Source organism: Suncus etruscus, chromosome 3, assembly GCF_024139225.1.
Source record: "Suncus etruscus isolate mSunEtr1 chromosome 3, mSunEtr1.pri.cur, whole genome shotgun sequence".
Taxonomy (NCBI): domain Eukaryota; kingdom Metazoa; phylum Chordata; class Mammalia; order Eulipotyphla; family Soricidae; genus Suncus; species Suncus etruscus.
This window is the reverse complement of record NC_064850.1, coordinates 17,655,874-17,673,582: the sequence shown is the minus strand read 5'-3', so window position 1 is coordinate 17,673,582 and position 17,709 is coordinate 17,655,874. Positions and strand designations below refer to the sequence as shown.

The following is a 17,709-nucleotide window of genomic DNA, read 5'->3' as shown; positions in this document are numbered from 1 at the left end:
ACGCTATTGCTTGAACCACCTCTGCTTGAACCACCTCTCTGGCCCCTAGTCCTTGTTTTTATATGGGTTAGTCAACTGAACACTATGGTATTTTGAGCAAACCATGTCGGGCTGCTCTGGGCATTCAGTAGCAAATCTGGCCTGTACTCTCTAGTGGTCAATAACATCCTTTCCTTTTAGGTGATATAACCAAAAATTACCAGAGGTTACCATATGTCCTCTAGAGTGACATTTCAAAATCCCCACTGGCTAAGAATTTAGGACTGAGTATTGATGATGGGAGGGAGGGAGTTTCTTATCCTCCTGACCATGGGGCATCGCCTCCCCCAAGTTTTATCCTCCTTGCAAGTTACACATGAAGGAGGCAAATTGTCTCTCTTGCAAACACAGCCTGCAAATGGGCGCAAAGTGGCTCTGTAAACATAGCTGGAACAGACAGTCTCAGCAAATTCTAAGGAACTGCTAGTGGTCGGGTAGTGCCTGGAAATTTCAGATTGACAAACTGTCCTCCAGGATGCAAGAGAATAAGCAGGACTCAGAGAGGAGCAGGACCACTTGTTTTCCAGAACATCTTGAAACATCCTGGGCACTCACCTGGAGGCAGGAACAGCGTGCCACGCACCCGGCCGGTGCGCACAGGCTCCCGGCGCACCCCGGGTCCCAAAAAGTGGCGCTCATGCACCGCCCGGCCGAGCAGCATCCGTGGCTCCGGATCGTGGCCATCCAGCACCTCCAGCTCCACCTGGAAGGGCGTCTGCACATCCCTCTTCACCAGCCGCAGCATGGGCTTTTCGGGCTCCAGGGCCCAGAGCAGCCCCATGGGCTCGAGCCCCGCGAAGCTGCCGCCCAGCGCGGGCGAGCGCGCCAGGTCCAGCCGGCCGCCGGCATCGGCGCAGTAGCGCGCGTGGGCCCGGAACCGAGCGCCTGTCTCGTCGCGCAGGGACGCGCGCAGGGTCACCCGCTGCCCCGGGGACAGGCCCCACGCCCAGATGCGCACGGGCTCGTCCCAGAGGCTGCGGCCCTCCGGCTCCACCGTCACCTTCACCGACATCCCAATGGAAAAGGGTGACTCTGACTAGTCGGGGTCACTGCAACCACTCCTAGTGTGCACCTGTCTGGGATGCATTTATGAATGGAGCCATTGTCGTCTTCCCATTGGTCCAGCTTGGGGTTGCCCTCTGAACTGGGAGGTCACCTGAGTTTGGGCACATCCAGAATAAAATCTAAGAAAGTTTTCAGAGAAGTTAACCATCAATCTTGCAACTTAAAGTGATGAGTCTAGAAAGAGACAAAGGCTGCTGAGACTTGTCCTCAAACTACGGCCCGCGGGCCACATATTGTATTTATTCCCATTTTGTTTCTTCACTTCTAAATAAGATATATGCAGTGTGCATAGAAATTTGTTCATAATTTTTGTTTTTACTATAATTTGGCCCTCCAACAGTCTGAAGGACAGTGAACTGGCCCCCTATTTAAAAAGTTTGAGGACCCTACAGAAAGGGAAAAAAGGGGGCAGTTATAAGATTTATAAAATTTGAACAGCATTTGGCGTTATGGTCATTCCTAAGTGGAGAAGCCTAGACCTTCTTTTCTAACTCCTCAGTTCTTTGCCAAAACTTTTCCCTGTGAGCAAAATGGCAACTAGAACTCTTGGGTTTCAAAACCAGTTTATGAAATGAATCCTTGGCTCCTGCCATTAATAGTTGCTGATCTTTTAGAAAGGCACGAAAGCCTTGAAATCAGTTTCCTTCACTAACAAGGGCTTATCGTAATATTTTATATAGATAAAAATAACAAACCACGCTATACTGGTGAGAAACACCTGTAGTGCTTATCAGAAATGGTGTTGTTTTACAGCTCACAAATCTGGCCACTGTTGTGTCAGTTTGAGTTGTATCGGTTCTGGCAGGATACAAGGTCATGTCTCAAGTTTCAAGTTCTGGAAATTAAGTCAAGAGGTGGCATCTGTTCTCAGGAAGCAAGTGAGTCTTTTTGACAAATGAATGATTGCTCTGAAACTTGACTAAGCCTGCATCGAACCCTTTCTGCTTTAACTCTCAGGTGGGTTATCAGAAAAACAGATCTCAGGTGTTAACTGAGATTACCAAACATGAGCAATCTAGCACTAATTGTGATGGATGCTGCTTCTGGAAGAGAAATCATCCCAACGTTATATTCTTTGATTTATCTTTTAGAATATTGTTTTCAATCCTAAAACATCTCAGACTTCAACAGTAGCAAGTTCTCTCTTGGGAGCCAGTCATTTCCTGTTAGAATTTTGCCTCCCGAGACCAACCCAAGTACAGTCCACATCACCACATAGGGTCCTTGGATCCCCATTAGGAGTGATTCCTAATTGCAGAGCCAAGAGTAAGTCCTGAGTCCTGCAGGCTGTGTCCCAACACCAAAAACTATCTTACTTCCATGATGATGTGTGTCTCTCACAATCTTATCATAATTTGATAAGATGAACTTTAAAGAGGTATATTGAATGGTTCTAAGTCACTTAGTATATTGAAGACTCTAAGTCAGGGAAGTTCCTAACAAGGAGTTTGTACTGGTTATGTTCATGGATCAGATCTAATACTCTCTGGGCACTAATGTGTGAGAATCATACATGAAAGCAGGGAGATCCACCTGATCCTTGGTGTCAGCTTTATTAGGGCTCCATTTTTTTTTGTTTGTTTTTGGGTCACACCTGGCAGTGCTGAGGGGTTACTCCTGGCTCTACACTCAGAAATTGCTCCTGGCATGCTCGGGGGGCCATATGGGATGCCAGGATTCGAACCACTGCATGCAACGCAAACACTTTACCTCCATGCTATCTTTCCAGACCCTAGGGCTCCATTCTAATAGCATGACTGATGAAATGTCAGTGTGGTTGATCTTAGTCTATGGGTGGACAAATGTCCCAAATCTCTACACATCCTCCACTCCAATCTCAACTCTATCACTCTATTGGTTTTTCTGCCATGGCAGTTCTTGCCTAAAGGTATAGGCCACCCCACCTTTAATCATCCAATGTGACACAAAGACCCTCATCATAGCTACAGGCAAAACATTCCAAACATATCACCTTTCAGTTGGCCAGGGTAAATGCCAGACTTTCTCACAAGAGTTCATTCTTCAATACGCACTTTGGTTTTTAACCCCCTCCCCAATACTCTTTCCTCTCTTTGCAGAGCTATATAAATTTTGGGGATGGAACCATGATAAATCTGTAGACACTTCCTTGCATACATTGACCCTGGTTTGATTCCCTGCATACTCCATATTGTTCCCCTGAACACAAACTCAGGAGTAAGCCTAAGTTACACAAGGTGTGGCTCCAAAACAAACAAACATAAAAAACTGAAAACAAAACAAAACAAAATAACCCAAACCCAAAAAATTAAAGGGAGGAAAAAAAAAGACAAATTTTAACAGGGGAGCATCATTTTACTTATCTGTGCTGTATCTTTCTTATTTTGCTTTTTTTTTTTCTTCCTGTTGGTGTTTGAGCCACACCAGCATTTCTCAAGTTACTGGCTCTGCCGTCATGAATTACTCCTGCCAATGCACTGAGTGATGATACTGGTACAGGGGATAAAATCCAGGTAGGCTGCATGCAATGCAAGCACCAACATGCTCTGTGCTCTATATCTTTTGTTTATTTTGGGGGTATACCCGGTAACGCTCAGGGGTTATTACTGGCTCAGCTCTCAGAAATCACTCCTGGCAGGCTCGGGGGGACCATATGGGATGCCAGGGAACAAACCCAGTCAGAACCGGTTTGACTTTGTACAAAGTAAATGCCTTACCACTGTGCTCCAGCCCCAGGTTCAAACATTTTTTAAAAATATTTTAAATTCTGGTGATTCAACTCAGGGCTTCATATAAGACGTAAGAAAGGCAAATTAAATATATGCAGGATCAGAGCACTGAACAATATATTCTGGACATGTATCAAAACTATAAGGAACCTCAAAAAAAAAGTGGGAGAGGAACAAAAATAAGGAATGATTTGTATAGGGGGAAGGCCATACTGTTTGGTGAGAAGGTCATCTGCTATCCAATTTGAGGCCACCAAAATACACCGTGTCTTAAATTTCCAGCTTCCAGAACAATGAAAAAGTGAATTTCTAACGTTAACTTCTAAAATTAACCTCAGATTCGAGATCCATCCTATAAAGACCACAGGAGACAAACAGCACTACAATAAGGAAAGGGAGTTTATGTACCAGCAGGCTGGGGTCACCACTCTAAGACAATGACCCCTTACTGAGCTCTCAGGCTCCTTTTACAGGCTTACAGAGTCTTCAAACCATCACAGTTAGCCTTTAAGTTGATTGGTTGTTTTCTAGGGTGTTTCCTTTTATGGCTAGAGTGGTATATTTTTTTTTTATCCTAGAGTGGTATATTTTGGTTTATAGGGTCTCAGGGTCTGCATTAGCTATAGAAGAAGGGTGTGGATGCCACTGGGTGCAGATGACCTTGTCTGCCTGCAGGTCCCCAGGTGGCTGTTCTGGCCTAGTCTTTATTCCTTAAAATAGAAGCTTGTCACAGCTATACTTAGGTTCACAGCAAAGCTAGGTTACACAGGCAAACAGCAGTTAGTTGCAAATTTAAACATTTTCTTCTAGCTTTTAACACTATTAATTACCAATATTCCCAGCACCATGGTCAAAGAGGCTTTCCTTACTTCATTTTATACTCTTTACTCTGTTAGATGAACCTTATAGCTTGGATTAAGCTTCTATATTGAGTAAAGTCAATGAAGAAAAATGTGTACCCAGCAATGAAGAAAGACTTGCAAAGGCTAAGAATCACATAGGACCTGACAAAGAATCTGAAATAGTGTTTCATTTTGAAGATGTTTCAATTGCATGTGATTGATACAGTTCAACCCGAGGAATGGCATATGGTCCCCAAGTATTGATAGGGGTCATTCCTAAACACAAAGCACCATAGGTTGTAGCACAACCCCCCCAAAAAAGTTCCAATGTGTTTTATAAAATCCAACACATGAGTATAAATCAGACCTTTATTAATATGATTACCTGCTTTGTAATATGGTTACAGTTATATTTTACTAGTCTTAACTGGTGCTTTGCCATTGAGATGTTTATGAAAAAAAGTTTGAATTTGCTGCCAGGCATCCACATGAGCCCTTGAGTGTGCCTTTGGCTCACCTCCATAGAATATTGCTTCACCGAATACTGCATGCACAGAGGCTATTGATGGAGGAAAATATGGTGGATCAATACAATGACCAGTGCCTGGATAGAATAGTATCTGGGGTTTGTCTTTTCCATGAGCTTGTAACCGTTCAGAGGCAATATGAGCATAGAAGTCACTCTTCCAGTTATGGTCATTCAGGCCAACAATGAACAGGAAGGGTCCCTGGGCCTTTTCCAGTGGAATAACACTTTGGCAGTAGGGTTCTTCCAAAGGATTGTTCCAAACATCCATGAAATCCAAAAATCCTGATTCAGTAACTCTTTGTTTCTCTATGTGACTGCCAAGATCAGGAATAATCATGTTTTTGTAATGGAGAGGCGCCAATGTGTTAGCCACACAAGCATTGATAAGTACAACAGCTGTGATGCCCTTTAAGAAAGAAGCCATTGAGAGACACAGGTCACCTCCTTTGGAGAAGCCAATAAGCCCAACACTAGGGCCTTTCACCTGACAGGAAAGAAAACAAGAGAACAAGTCTAGGATGCAAACAGTTTTATATTTTCTAGGTAGATTTATCTAATGTCATTTGTCTTCCTCCTTTATGCAAAAATCTACAAGGTTCTTATCTTCTAATAAGCAATTTATTTCCTGGAATATTTATGGTATCTGAAGTAAGAGAAAGAAGTCCATATATCTAATACCTAGATTATAGGGCTTTTTTTTTTTTTTTTTGGTTTTTGGGCCACACCCAGTGATGCTCAGCAATTACTCCTGGCTATACCCTCAGAAATCACTCCTGGCTTGGGCGACCATATGGGACTCAGAGGAATTGAACTGCTGTTCATCCTTGGCTAGTGCAGATGCCTTACCACTTGCACCACCACTCTGGACCCAAGAGCTTTTTTTAAATCCATCTGGCAGAGCTAGTGATAGAACCATGTGCAAGTCAAGCACCCTATCTGCTGTATTATTTCACACCACCTCATACCTAAATACTAAAAGTTACAAACCGAATGAAAAAAATAGTTAAATAAAATATACTTTTCCCTACCTTGATAGAAATTCTTTAGTAAGAATTTACTGGGTCAAGTAATTTTTTTGTTTATACATTTTAAAATTTTAATTAATAAATTTAAATTTATAATTTTTTTTTATTTTACCCTGTCTTTTACAGGGTGTTACAAGGAAGAATGTGGTACAAGGAAAAGTCAGCCTGTGGCTTGAGTACCTAGTTCCTTATCCACTCTCTTTCTATTTCCGTCTCTGACTCCATCATGTACCTTGAGGGTTTTCAAGGTGAATAGCTAGCTTGCAGCAAAATCTGTTCTCACTGACAAGCTGCAAAAGAGGTACACGATCTGCAAGAATGATCATCACTTTTCATCAAAGTCTTCAGAGGTCCATATCACACTTTTATGCACCAGCATCATGAATTGGATTCTTGCCAGGTGAGGCCCTAATGCTGTCCTAATACTGACTTGCTTCACAGTGGGTTCATGTGACACCTGACAACTTGGCAACAGCAACAACCTGCTTTCAGGTCAGGGTTCCCTGCATTACCATCTAATGGTGGGATGAAACCAGAAGATGCTACTTGTCACCCTGACTTTGACATAGGATCTTTACAAAACCAGGCTCTCTAACTACAGAAACCTGACCTCGACAAGTTCGATTGTGAAAAAAATGTACTGGGACCGAAAAGCATGACTTTGGGTTAGACAACTTAGTTTGCCTGGAGCTTGTAGTCAGACGTCTTATGGAAGGATTCTTCATGGATAGGGTTTTCCTGTTTTTAAGTCAAAGGTTTTTCCTTTCTATTTTCCCTATCTTTTGCTGTGCCTATGCAAAAACCAACCAAACAAACAAACAAAAAAAAAAACCCTGCCTCACACACCCATTTTTTATTTATTTATTTTTATTTTTTATCTTTTAAATAAGGGCTTCCGCTTTTTCATAGAATGTTGGGACATGGATTACACTGTTTTACCACATATTTCTGCATTTTTCTATATAACTAAGGAGAAAGGAATAAAGAAAGGCTCTTGGCCAGGAGCCAAGTGGTCACAGATGCACTGCTGGGGAAAAATAAGGACATAACTAAATATCCAATCCATAATCAACAACAATAGAATCAAAAGACCTAAACTTTATCTAAACTTAAATGGGCCTGTTATACTGGCAGGCCAGGGGGCAATGGGTAGTGATATAGGATGCACTCTGGGTTCATTGGTGGTGGGAGATAGACACTGGTGGGGTAATGGCCCTGACTCAATATATATCTGAAATTCAATTATGAATGACTCTGTAGATTACAATTTTTAATATAATTAAATTATATTTAAAAAATGAATTCTGAGTTTCCAGATTCCTAGGTTAAGGAAAGAGGGATACATGGGTTCCAGGTGAAGACAATCCCTTGTCCCTTTGCTTCCTTACCTTACAGGCAGGAAGCACAGGGTTTTCCATCTGGTCCAGGGTCTGGGCAGAGAGCTCAAGTGAATAGGGCACATGACTGGAATGTGCAAAGTTCTGGGTTTGAATTCCAGAATCAAATGATTCCCACAATACCTCCAGACTAAAGCACTATACCTGGATTTCTCTAAAAACAACTATGACGCCAGTATCACACATTAAAAATTAATCATTCATTGGCCAGTGAGATAGTACACCTAGTAGGACACTTGGCTTGCATGTGGCCCAGTTAAATCCCCAGTATCCTATATGGTTCTCCAAACCCACCAATAGTGATCTCTTAGTATAAGGCAAGGAGTAAGCCCTAAGCACTGCTGGGTGTGGTTCCAAAATAATTCAATTCATAATATCAAGTACTAACTACCAGGGATGGCCCTAGTGATCCCTTACCAGAGTGTGGTTATTATTTATTGTTGTTATTATTATTATTATTTATGCAGACCTATTTATATTTCTGAGTGTGGTCATTATTGAACATTAAACTAAAAAGAAGGTTCATCTTTTTTCGGAGATGGCCCTGGCTGGCCAGGGTGGGGGTCTTGTTGGCAGATGGATTAAAGTATTAAACTTTATTCCAGTTGTGTGGTCTCATCCTTCTACTCTGAAACCCTAACATTTGGGGAGCTCTGCTGGGATAGAACTGACATGACCAGTCACCAATAAAGCTCCTAGGTCCCAAGAATACACTGGGACACCCTCAAGGTATTGAAACTGCAGAACTGAACCAGTTAACCGCTCATTTAAGGATTAAAGAAGAAGCAGGGGTCCCAAAAATAGCATAGCGGTAGGGCGTTTGCCTTGCATGCGGTTGACCCAGGATGGACCTGAGTTCGATTCCCGATTCCCAGAATCCCATATGGTCCCCCGAGCCTGCCAGGAGTGATTTCTGAGTGCATAGTTAGGAGTAACCCCTAAACGTCACCGGGTGTGGCCCAAAAACTAATAAATAAACAAACAAACAAACAAACACACAGTGACCCTCAAGGGTTATTCCTGGCTATGCACTTAGAAATTGCTCCTGTCTTGAGGACCATATAAAATGTCGGTGGATCAAACCGTGCTCCATCCTAGGTTAAGGCAAATGCCCTACCGCTTTCATCACCACTACAGCCCCTAAAATTAAACTTTTCTTTTTCTTTTTTTTTTTTTTTTTGGGTGGGGGTCACACCCAGCAGCGCTCAGGAATTACTCCTGGCTCTAGGCTCAGAAATCGCTCCTGGCAGGCTCATATGGGATACCAGAATTCAAACCAATGATCTTCTGCATGAAAGGAAAATGCCTTACCTCCATGCTATCTCTCCAGCCCCTGATTAAACTTTTTTTTGGTAGGGGGCACACCCGGCGGTGCTCAGGGGTTACTCCTGACTGTCTGCTCAGAAATAGCTCCTGGCAGGCATGGGGGACCATATAGGACACCGGGATTTGAACCAACCACCTTTTGTCCTGGATCAGCTGCTTGCAAGGCAAACGCCGCTGTGCTATCTCTCCGGGCCCGTATCTCTAAGTTTTTGTATCTATTTTTTAAATCTGTTTTATTCTATTTTTTTATCTCTTATTTTTCCAGGGTCTGTTCTCCTTTAAATAAAACAATTATCATGGTTCAAGATCGCTGTTTTAGCTTCTGTGCTAAGAAATCTTCCCTCAGTTCTAACAGATTATTATACAGAACTAGAAGAGTATCTTATTCCTTAGAATGTTTGGATCTTTTTAAAAGATAGTAGCAAAGGGTCTGGAGAGATAATATAATAGTCAGGGCATTTGCCTTCTTTGGGTCAACCCAGGTTTATCCCCAACACTCAATATCCTCTACCAAGCTTTCAAGGAGTGGTCCTGAACTTAGTTAGAATCATTAGTAAGCCATGAGCACTTCTGGATGTAGGCCCCACTCCAGAAAAGATAATAGGAGCTAAGAATAAGCACTCTTTGTAATAATACCAAAATACTTGTATGGGGAGGCCTATCATATACATAAAGCCCATACCTGGTGGTACTGAGTATTAAATGACAGAATTTGAATCATTGTTATGGCTGCAGTTGTATGCAAGACAAGTTCCTTAACCTCTGTATTATTTCTCTGGCCCTAAACAGTTGAGTCTTAAGGGACTACAGAAAGTTGGGTACACATATACAAATTTAACTACTCTTAGTAACTTTTGTGGTGTGTGTGTGTGTGTGTGTGTGTGTGTGTGTGTGTGTGTGTGTGTGTGTGTGTGTATGCACACTACCAAGGATCATTTCAGTCAAGTGCCCTATGGTAGAACCATGTTCTTGGAAATCCTAGTAACTCTGAGGCAACCTTTCAAGTCTAGGCTGTTGTGGTAGAACCTTTGGGATCTGCTCTGTGTTCACACTGTGCCCACACCTCTCCATTCAGTTGAGCAAAACCCACCTCCGGATGTTGCAGCATAAAGTCTACAGCTTCTTCAAAGTAGTCCAGGTTCAAATCATTCAAATATTTAGGGAGGTCTTCAAATCTGAAATAAGCCAGGGCAAGCACAGCAAAGCCATGTCCGGCCAGGAGGCTGGCCCTGTATTCACAAAGACCTCCACCACTTCCAAACAGGTCGATGATCCCAGGGAAGGGGCCTGCTCCTGCACACACAGAGCACAGGAAGATTAGACACTCTTGCTATGTTTTTGGAACTCATCTTCCAGACGTCAACACAGAGGAACAAATAAAAAAAGTAAAACTGGAGATTAGTGGGAAAAAAACCTTCTTTTCTACTTTATATTTTCCTCTCTTAAATAACTGAGGGGAATAAGGAAGAGAAGCAAAATGCCTTATGTTTGCCAGCATTTTTCACAAAGCAGTAGTAGTCTAAGTATACCAGGTTAGAGAAAATATATAATAAGATGTTCAATTTCCATCAAATTTTCATTCTGATTTCACTAAGAAAAAAAAACTTGCTTTGGTAGCTGGATTTGTTCTGCACAAAGAGGGATTGTTAGGATATATTTTCCATCTCCTCACATTCTCTGCTCCAGTCTTAAAGAAGACCATCTGGACTACATGCATTGAACAGTGGCTAAGTGGCTTGCCTTGCATGTGGCCAACCCAGGTTTCATATTCTGTATCCATTGTGGTCCTCCAAGCAGGAATGATTTCTAAGTGCAGAGCTATGACTTGATCCTAAGCATTGTCAGGTAGAGCTCCCACATGCACAAACAAAAATGATCACCATCTATTTGGAGACCCACTACTCAAAAAAAGATAAAAATGTCATTCTTAAGTGTAGCTACTGGGTTGGAAAGATACTAAAGCAGGTAGAGTAGTTGCCTTGCATAAGAGTGACTTTCAATGCCCATGTTTAGTCCCCAGATTCCTGCCAGTAGTGATCCTTGAATACACACCCCAGGAGTACACTGGAGAAGTTCAGAACCACTTGAGGGAACATGGGCTATTTTGTGGTCCAAGGTCTGTTCTGGGGCTCAAACTCAGATCTTAAAATGCTTTGTTATGAGCTGTAACCCTGCCCTCAACTTTCTGTTTTCCTAACCTTTTCTTTTGAGATGTTAATCCCACCTGGATTATATTATCAGACCCGCCCACACCTGGGATCAGTGGGCTATTTTGAATAATAAAAAAAAAAGTGATAGCTAGAGAAACAGGAGAGAGAGGGAGAGAGGGAGAGAGGGAGAGAGGGAGAGAGAGGGAGAGAGAGGGAGAGAGAGGGAGAGAGAGGGAGAGAGAGGGAGAGAGAGGGAGAGAGGGAGAGGGAGAGAGAGAGAGAGAGAGAGAGAGAGAGAGAGAGAGAGAGAGAGAGAGAGAGAGAGAGAGAGAGAGAGAGATATGGATGGGATAAACAGCATAGGGAGAAGCATCAAAAAGCAGAGGGCAGCAGAAAGCTTAGCAGAGAAGCACATGTGAGGAAATACACATGGCGGACAGAGCCATGAAATAAAAGCAAGTTGACTCCAATAAAACTTTAACTGACTGCTTGTGAATTATTTCTCCGCTGATACCCTGTTTCTTCAGGGTTTCTTCCAGCCAAAGGGGCTAGAAAAATAGTGCTTAGGTGCCTCATCCAACATGTAGACTTTATACTATATATTTCATATTATAATCAACAACTGGCTCTTGAATACAGACACGGGACCTGAGAACTAGAAAAGACCTCAGCGATAGTGAGTGCCTTGATCCTCTAATCAAGTCATGGTCTTCTTGAACTAGGCTGAGAGTGTGGAGCCCAGAACATTGGCATACATGGTGCCTGTGCTGACAATGGCAGATACCCCTTCAGGTGGGACAGAAGCAAGCAGTGAAGGGGACAGAGCTTAAAACTTGGAGCAGTCCCCAGAGGCTGAGAGCCACAGCCTTTCTTCTACCAAAGGTTTTTTTTTGTTTTGTTTTGTTTTGTTTTGTTTTTGTTTTTACAAGGACCTCAGTCTTCCAACCTGCAGAAACCTATAGAAATCACTCATTAGGTAGAAGCCAATGAGAAAGCTCCACTGGTGGAGGGCCGGCAGGAGGCAAAGGAGCAGATTCCTCCCAATCCAGATTCCAGCTCTGGAACTGAAAGGCCTTTGCATCCTAGATGACTTCAGCAGCCTAACACAGAAGAAGAAAGTGGAAATTAAGAAGCCCAGCGAAACTCAACTGAGGAGAAAATGTTTTTCAGAACCTCCTGCACCTGGTGATCTCCAAAATACTGTGTTTCAGGTTAATTCTTGACCCTATTTGCATCGGTCATTATTTTTCTGGTTAAAATGTGTTTTATCTGTATGAAATTTACTGTTTTGTTATACACTCCCCTGCAAACAGAAAATTTTGTATCTAACTTTATTGGTTTAATATTAGTTTGCATTTCTAGAGAAATGCATAATACTGTTAGTTTTAATAGTTTTTTGGCTATCCTAGTGAATGCTTCCTGAGTGCTATAATGTTTTATTGTGTATCTTATGTAGCAACTTATTTTCAAACTGTATTATCTGTAAAAATGTTCTTGTGATTTTGTTTAGAGAAGTCTATGGACAGAAACTCATATGTTAGAACATATTAACTTATTAGACTTATTAACAGTTATTGGTGTAATAATGCTAAGAATTTTCAAACTATAAGTGTATTTGCAGAAAAGTGGTGATGTTTATGCTTAGAGAAGTCTAGGAACACTTTTGTTATATATATATTTATATATATATATATATATGTAATATACACATTTATATGATGAGGAAAAGGCTGATTGTTTTGAGAATTGTATACGATTTAAACTTCGATGCTTTAAGTTGTGATAGAAAGTTTCTGCCTCTGGTGGAGAACAGGAGAGCAAGAATTTTGTAGCTTTTTGTTTTGTTTTGTTTAAAACAGAAAGGTGGAAATGTCACCCTGCCCCCAAATTTCTGTTTCCAAATCTTAGGCCTAAGGGATTAGAAACATGGGGCCTGGGGAGGCCTCACCCAACACATGGACTCTTTATATTTTATATTTTAATCAACAATAAGCACCACTTTCTGCCAGGAATAACATGGCTAGACAGAGTTTGTCTCTATTTTGTTTGGGGCCACACTCAGCAGTGATCAGGGCTTATCCTGGCTCCTACTCATAGGTCATTCCTGGTCATCCTCAGAGCGCTGTATGTGGGGCCAATGATCAAACTGTGCCATACCTATCCCTCTGTCCCCAAAAGTTTGCTTCTTACTGAAACTCTAAATAATTCATATTAGTTCATTCAGTATAAGTTTTTGAATTCCTACCATGTTCCTGTGCCAGTCTCTAGGAATATAGAACTCTAGGACCGCATAAGACCCAGTTCTGGGTTACAGTTGAGTGGAAGCCACTAGCTGAGATTGTGAATTGCTGAAAAACTAAAAGAATAAAGCAGAGCCTCTTACTTTGAAGAATAATCTCAGTATTGCATTTAGGGATTCTATGAACTATGGCACCATTTACATTTCTATAGTCCCTGCTTCAGACAGGAAATTGATTGACTATTGTATTAAATATTAATTATAGGGGCCGGAGAGATAGCACAGCGGTAAGGCGTTTGCCTTAGGCGCAGGATGGTGGTTCGAATCCTGGCGTCCCGTATGGTCCCCCGAGCCTGCCAGAAGTGATTTCTGAGCATACAGCCAGGAGTAACCCCTGAACGCTGCTGGGTGTGACCCAAAAACCAATATATATATTGGTCAGCCCCTGAAGAGGTTGACTGATGGAGGGATGGAGGATGAGGTCTTTCTCCTCCAGCTCGGAGCACGGGTCTGCCACTCTGTTCAGCCAGCGGTTCTGAGGTGAAGCGGCGGGTAAACAGCTAGCAGACAGTCAGGCTTGTGGAAATATTAGCTTTATTCGGTGGACAAGTCTGAAGTCCAAAGCCTCTATATTAATTATAGAGTCCTGCAAGTGCATGGTGGATGAATGGTGAGGCCTTTCTCTGCCCAGCCCAGCGCCTGTAGCCTCATTGGCCTGGTGGGTCTGCATGTATCAGAGTAATGGCAAGGAAATGATCCACAGCAGTCAAATGAAGTTCAGGAGCTTTTTAAGGCCCTAACCACCATATGCATATGAACTCTGGACCCTAGAAGATATCAGTGATGATGTAATTCCTGCTCTTGCAGTTAATTTTGGCTCCATTCAGCTAGAGTGAGTCCAAAAGTTTGGACCATGTGGTGCTTTATCTAAACATGGTGGAGATCCCTTTTGGCAGCAGAGAAGGTAGTTTTGAAAATGGGGTAGCTAAAAGCTTGTAGCAGCTCCACAAAGGCCCAGACACCTGACTTTTATTCTACAAAAAGTCCCTTTTTCAGAGGACCTTGGCCTCCCAATTTGCAGAAACTTATAGAGGCCATTTATTGGGGATGAAAAAAAGGTTTCATTGAAGGCAGACTGGTTCTGGATGAGACCAACATGGATTTCAGCTTTGGAACTAACAGACTTCAGGTTAAGACCACATTGCTTTAAATTCTCAGACACGCGTCCACAGTGACAGAGAACTGTCTTCCTGCAGACTGGCACTGCAGTCCAATACGAGCTGCCCCAACATGCAGAGAGGCAGTGGTAGTGGAGTGGGAGCTCCCAAGCAGACAAGAGGCAGTGAGCACAGCTTCAGCCTGGGATGGCCTGCAGTGCCAGGGTTCTGCAGAGCCAAAGCCACCTGGCCAGCCCTCTCACCCTGGGGACACCCACAGCTTACCATCATCTAGACAACCTGGTGATGGTGATGGAGAAAAACGGGAGAAAAAACAGAAGCCAGCAGAGTTCAACTGAAAAGTTGATTTTTTTGTTTGTTTGTTTTTTTGGCCACACCCGGTAGTGCTCAGGAGTTACTCCTGGCTGTCTGCTCAGAAATAGCTCCTGGCAGGCACAGGGGACCATATGGGACACCGAGATTCCAACCAACCAGCTTTGGTCCTGGATCGGCTGCTTGCAAGGCAAACGCCACTGTGCTATCTCTCCGGGCCCCTGAAAAGTTGATTTTTAAAACCTCCTGCATCTTAACTTTGTTTCAGGTGTATCTCTTAATCCTAGTTGCATTGTTTGTTGTCTTGCTGGCTTAAATGTGTTTTATAGTTTTCCCTAATTAATATTTTCTCATTGCTATAATGTATACGGTGTATCTTAATGTAGCAGTCTGTTTTCAAACTGTATTTTCTACATAAATGTTCATGTAATTTTGTTTAGGAAAATTTATGGAAAGTAACTAAGGATGTTCCAGGAAAAAGGTGCTTGGTTAAAAAAGTGCTTGGTTAAATAGCTTTAAGAATTTTAAACTACAGGTGTATTTTATAGAAAAGTTCTGTTTTGGGAAAAGGCTGCTATTTTAATTATACTTTAAACTTCATTGCTTTGGGAATTTAGGGTTCCTCCTGCCTTTGGCCAAAGGCGGGGGTCAGGAAAACAAAAGCTAATCTTTCTTCTTTTGTTTTATAAAAAATATAGAAGGGGGGATGTTACCCCTTCCCAAAGCCAAATGCTAATCTTACCTGATGGTCAGACCAGTCCACAGTTGGGAGTGGTCTGAGAATGGTAATTGGAATGACCTGGGAAGAGGATGAAGGAGAGACTCAGCAGGATGAGGCAGGCTGGAGAGAGGAGAGACAGGTTGGATGCAGAGAGGCTGCTTAGTTTAGAAGCCATGCGAAATATCACATGGCGGTTAGGGCCTTATTAATAAAACTTCATGTCTCCTGAAATCTGACTGCTGTGGATCATTTCCTCACCATTATCCTGAACCTTAAGACCCACCATGCTGAAAGGTGGGTCTGCAGGTGCCAGGCTGGGCAGAGAAAGACTTCACCATCCATCATCCATGCACCATCCAAGACTTTATAATTTAATTAATACAACAGTTGACCATTTGGGGTACATGCCACACTAAAATCCATGGGCCAGAGGTCAGCTCTGGGATCTTGTTCTGGGTTAGATTTACCTTGCAAGTCCTTGTTTTGATATGAGTTAGACTCCAAAGCTGAACATATGGCCTTTTGAGCAAACCACGTGGGCTGCTCTGGCCTGATCAATAATGCCCTTCCCATTTAGGTGACATAATCAAAAATGTCAGAGAGGGGCGCAAGCCATTAGGCATCTGCCTTGGGCGCGCCAGTCTAGGACAGACAGCGGTTCGAACTACCGGAGTCCCTTATGGTCCCCCAAATCAGGAGCGATTTCTAAGCTCCTAGCCAGGAATAATCCCTGAGTGTCACAGGGTGTGACCGAAAAACCTAATCACACCAAAACAAAACAAAACAAAAATATTCAGAGATTACCAAATGTAGCCTAGAATGACATTTCAAAATCACCCCTGGCTAAGAATTCAGGACTAGGTATTGATATGTGTGTGTGTGGGGGGGGGGGAGAGCTGTTATTCTTATGGGCATCGACTCCCCCAAGTTTTAGTGTTCTTGCAAGTTACACATGAAGGAGGCAAATTGTCTCTCTTGCAAACACAGTCTGCAAACGGGCACAGAGTGGCTCTGTAAACATAGCTGGAACAGTCTCAGCAAAGAAGGGACTGCTAGTGGCTGGGGAGTGCCTGGAAATCACAGATTGACAAACCCTCCTTCCAGATGCAAGAGAATAAAAGGGATTCAAATGGAGCACACCGCTTCTTGAAGCTGACTGGCTTCTCTGAAGCTTCTTGGGCACTCACCTGGAGGCAGGAACAAAGTGCCACGCACCCGGCCCGCGCGCACAGGCTCCCGCCGCACCCCGGGTCCCAGAAAGTGGCGCTCGTGCAAAGTCCGGCCTAGCAGCCTCTCGGGCTCGGGATCATGGCCCTCCAGCACCTCCAGCTCCACCAGGAAGGGCTTCTGCACGTCCCTCTTCACCAGGCGCACCAAGGGCTTTTCGGGCTCCAGCGCCCAGAGCAGCCCCATGGGCTCGAGCCCCGCGAAGCTGCCGCCCAGCGCGGGCGAGCGCGCCAGGTCCAGCCGGCCGCCGGCATCGGCGCAGTAGCGCGCGTGGGCCCGGAACAGCGCGTCCTTCTCGTCGCGCAGGGACGCGCGCAGGGTCACCCGCTGCCCCGGGGACAGGCCCCACGCCCGGATGCGCACCGGCTCGTCCCACAGGCTGCGGCCCGCGGGCTCCACCGTCACCGTCACCGCCATCCTAAAAGGAAAGGGGTGACCCTAACTTTTGGGGATTAACACAGCCTGGCCTAGTCTTCACCTCCTTGGTGACAAGGAGAGCCATTACCTTCCTCCCATTGGTCCAGCTTGGGGTTGCTCTCTGAACTGGGAGGTAGGTTACTAATTAGTGTTTGTGCAAATCCAGAACAAAATGAAAGAAGGTTTTCAGAGAAGTTAATCATCAATTTTGCAATTTAAAATGATGAGTGTGGAAACAGAGACAAAGGCTAATGAGAGGTTACGGGATAGGGAATAAATGGGGGCAATTGTAAGAGTTTGGCAGCTATAAAAGTTTGACAACTTTGAAAAGCATTTGGCGTTGTGGAAAAGCCTAGTCCTCCTCTAACTCCTCAGTTCCTTGCCAAATCTTTTCCCTGTTAGCAAAATAGCAACTAGAACGCTTGGGTTTCAAAACCAGTTTATGAAATGGATCCTTGGCTCCTGCCCTTAATAGTTGCTGGCAAATCCCCTCAAAATCAGGTTTCTTCTCTAAAAAAGGGGTTAGGATAATTT

At 43.5% G+C, this 17,709-nt stretch overlaps 1 protein-coding gene across 14 annotated transcripts in view; it reads right to left on the bottom strand.

Moving 5' to 3' along the window:
- LOC126004028 (acyl-coenzyme A thioesterase 6-like) overlaps positions 1 to 17,709 on the bottom strand; it is a 226,179-nt gene that overhangs the window by 7,010 nt on the left and 201,460 nt on the right. For 3 of the 14 annotated variants that reach the window (XM_049770411.1, XM_049770428.1, XM_049770420.1), the window contains one exon: positions 5,006 to 5,039. The exons of 8 other annotated variants lie outside the window; for them this stretch is intronic. Coding sequence is in view for 3 of the 6 variants with exons in the window: in XM_049770419.1 (XP_049626376.1) it covers positions 5,062 to 5,667; positions 10,022 to 10,224; positions 16,719 to 17,175 (1,266 nt within the window). In the remaining 3 variants the exon portion in view is untranslated. Of the gene's footprint in view, positions 1 to 594; positions 1,052 to 5,005; positions 5,668 to 10,021; positions 10,225 to 16,718; positions 17,214 to 17,709 lie in introns of those variants that run through there. 3 more of the 14 variants (XM_049770419.1, XM_049770410.1, XM_049770432.1) reach the window with 3 other exon arrangements.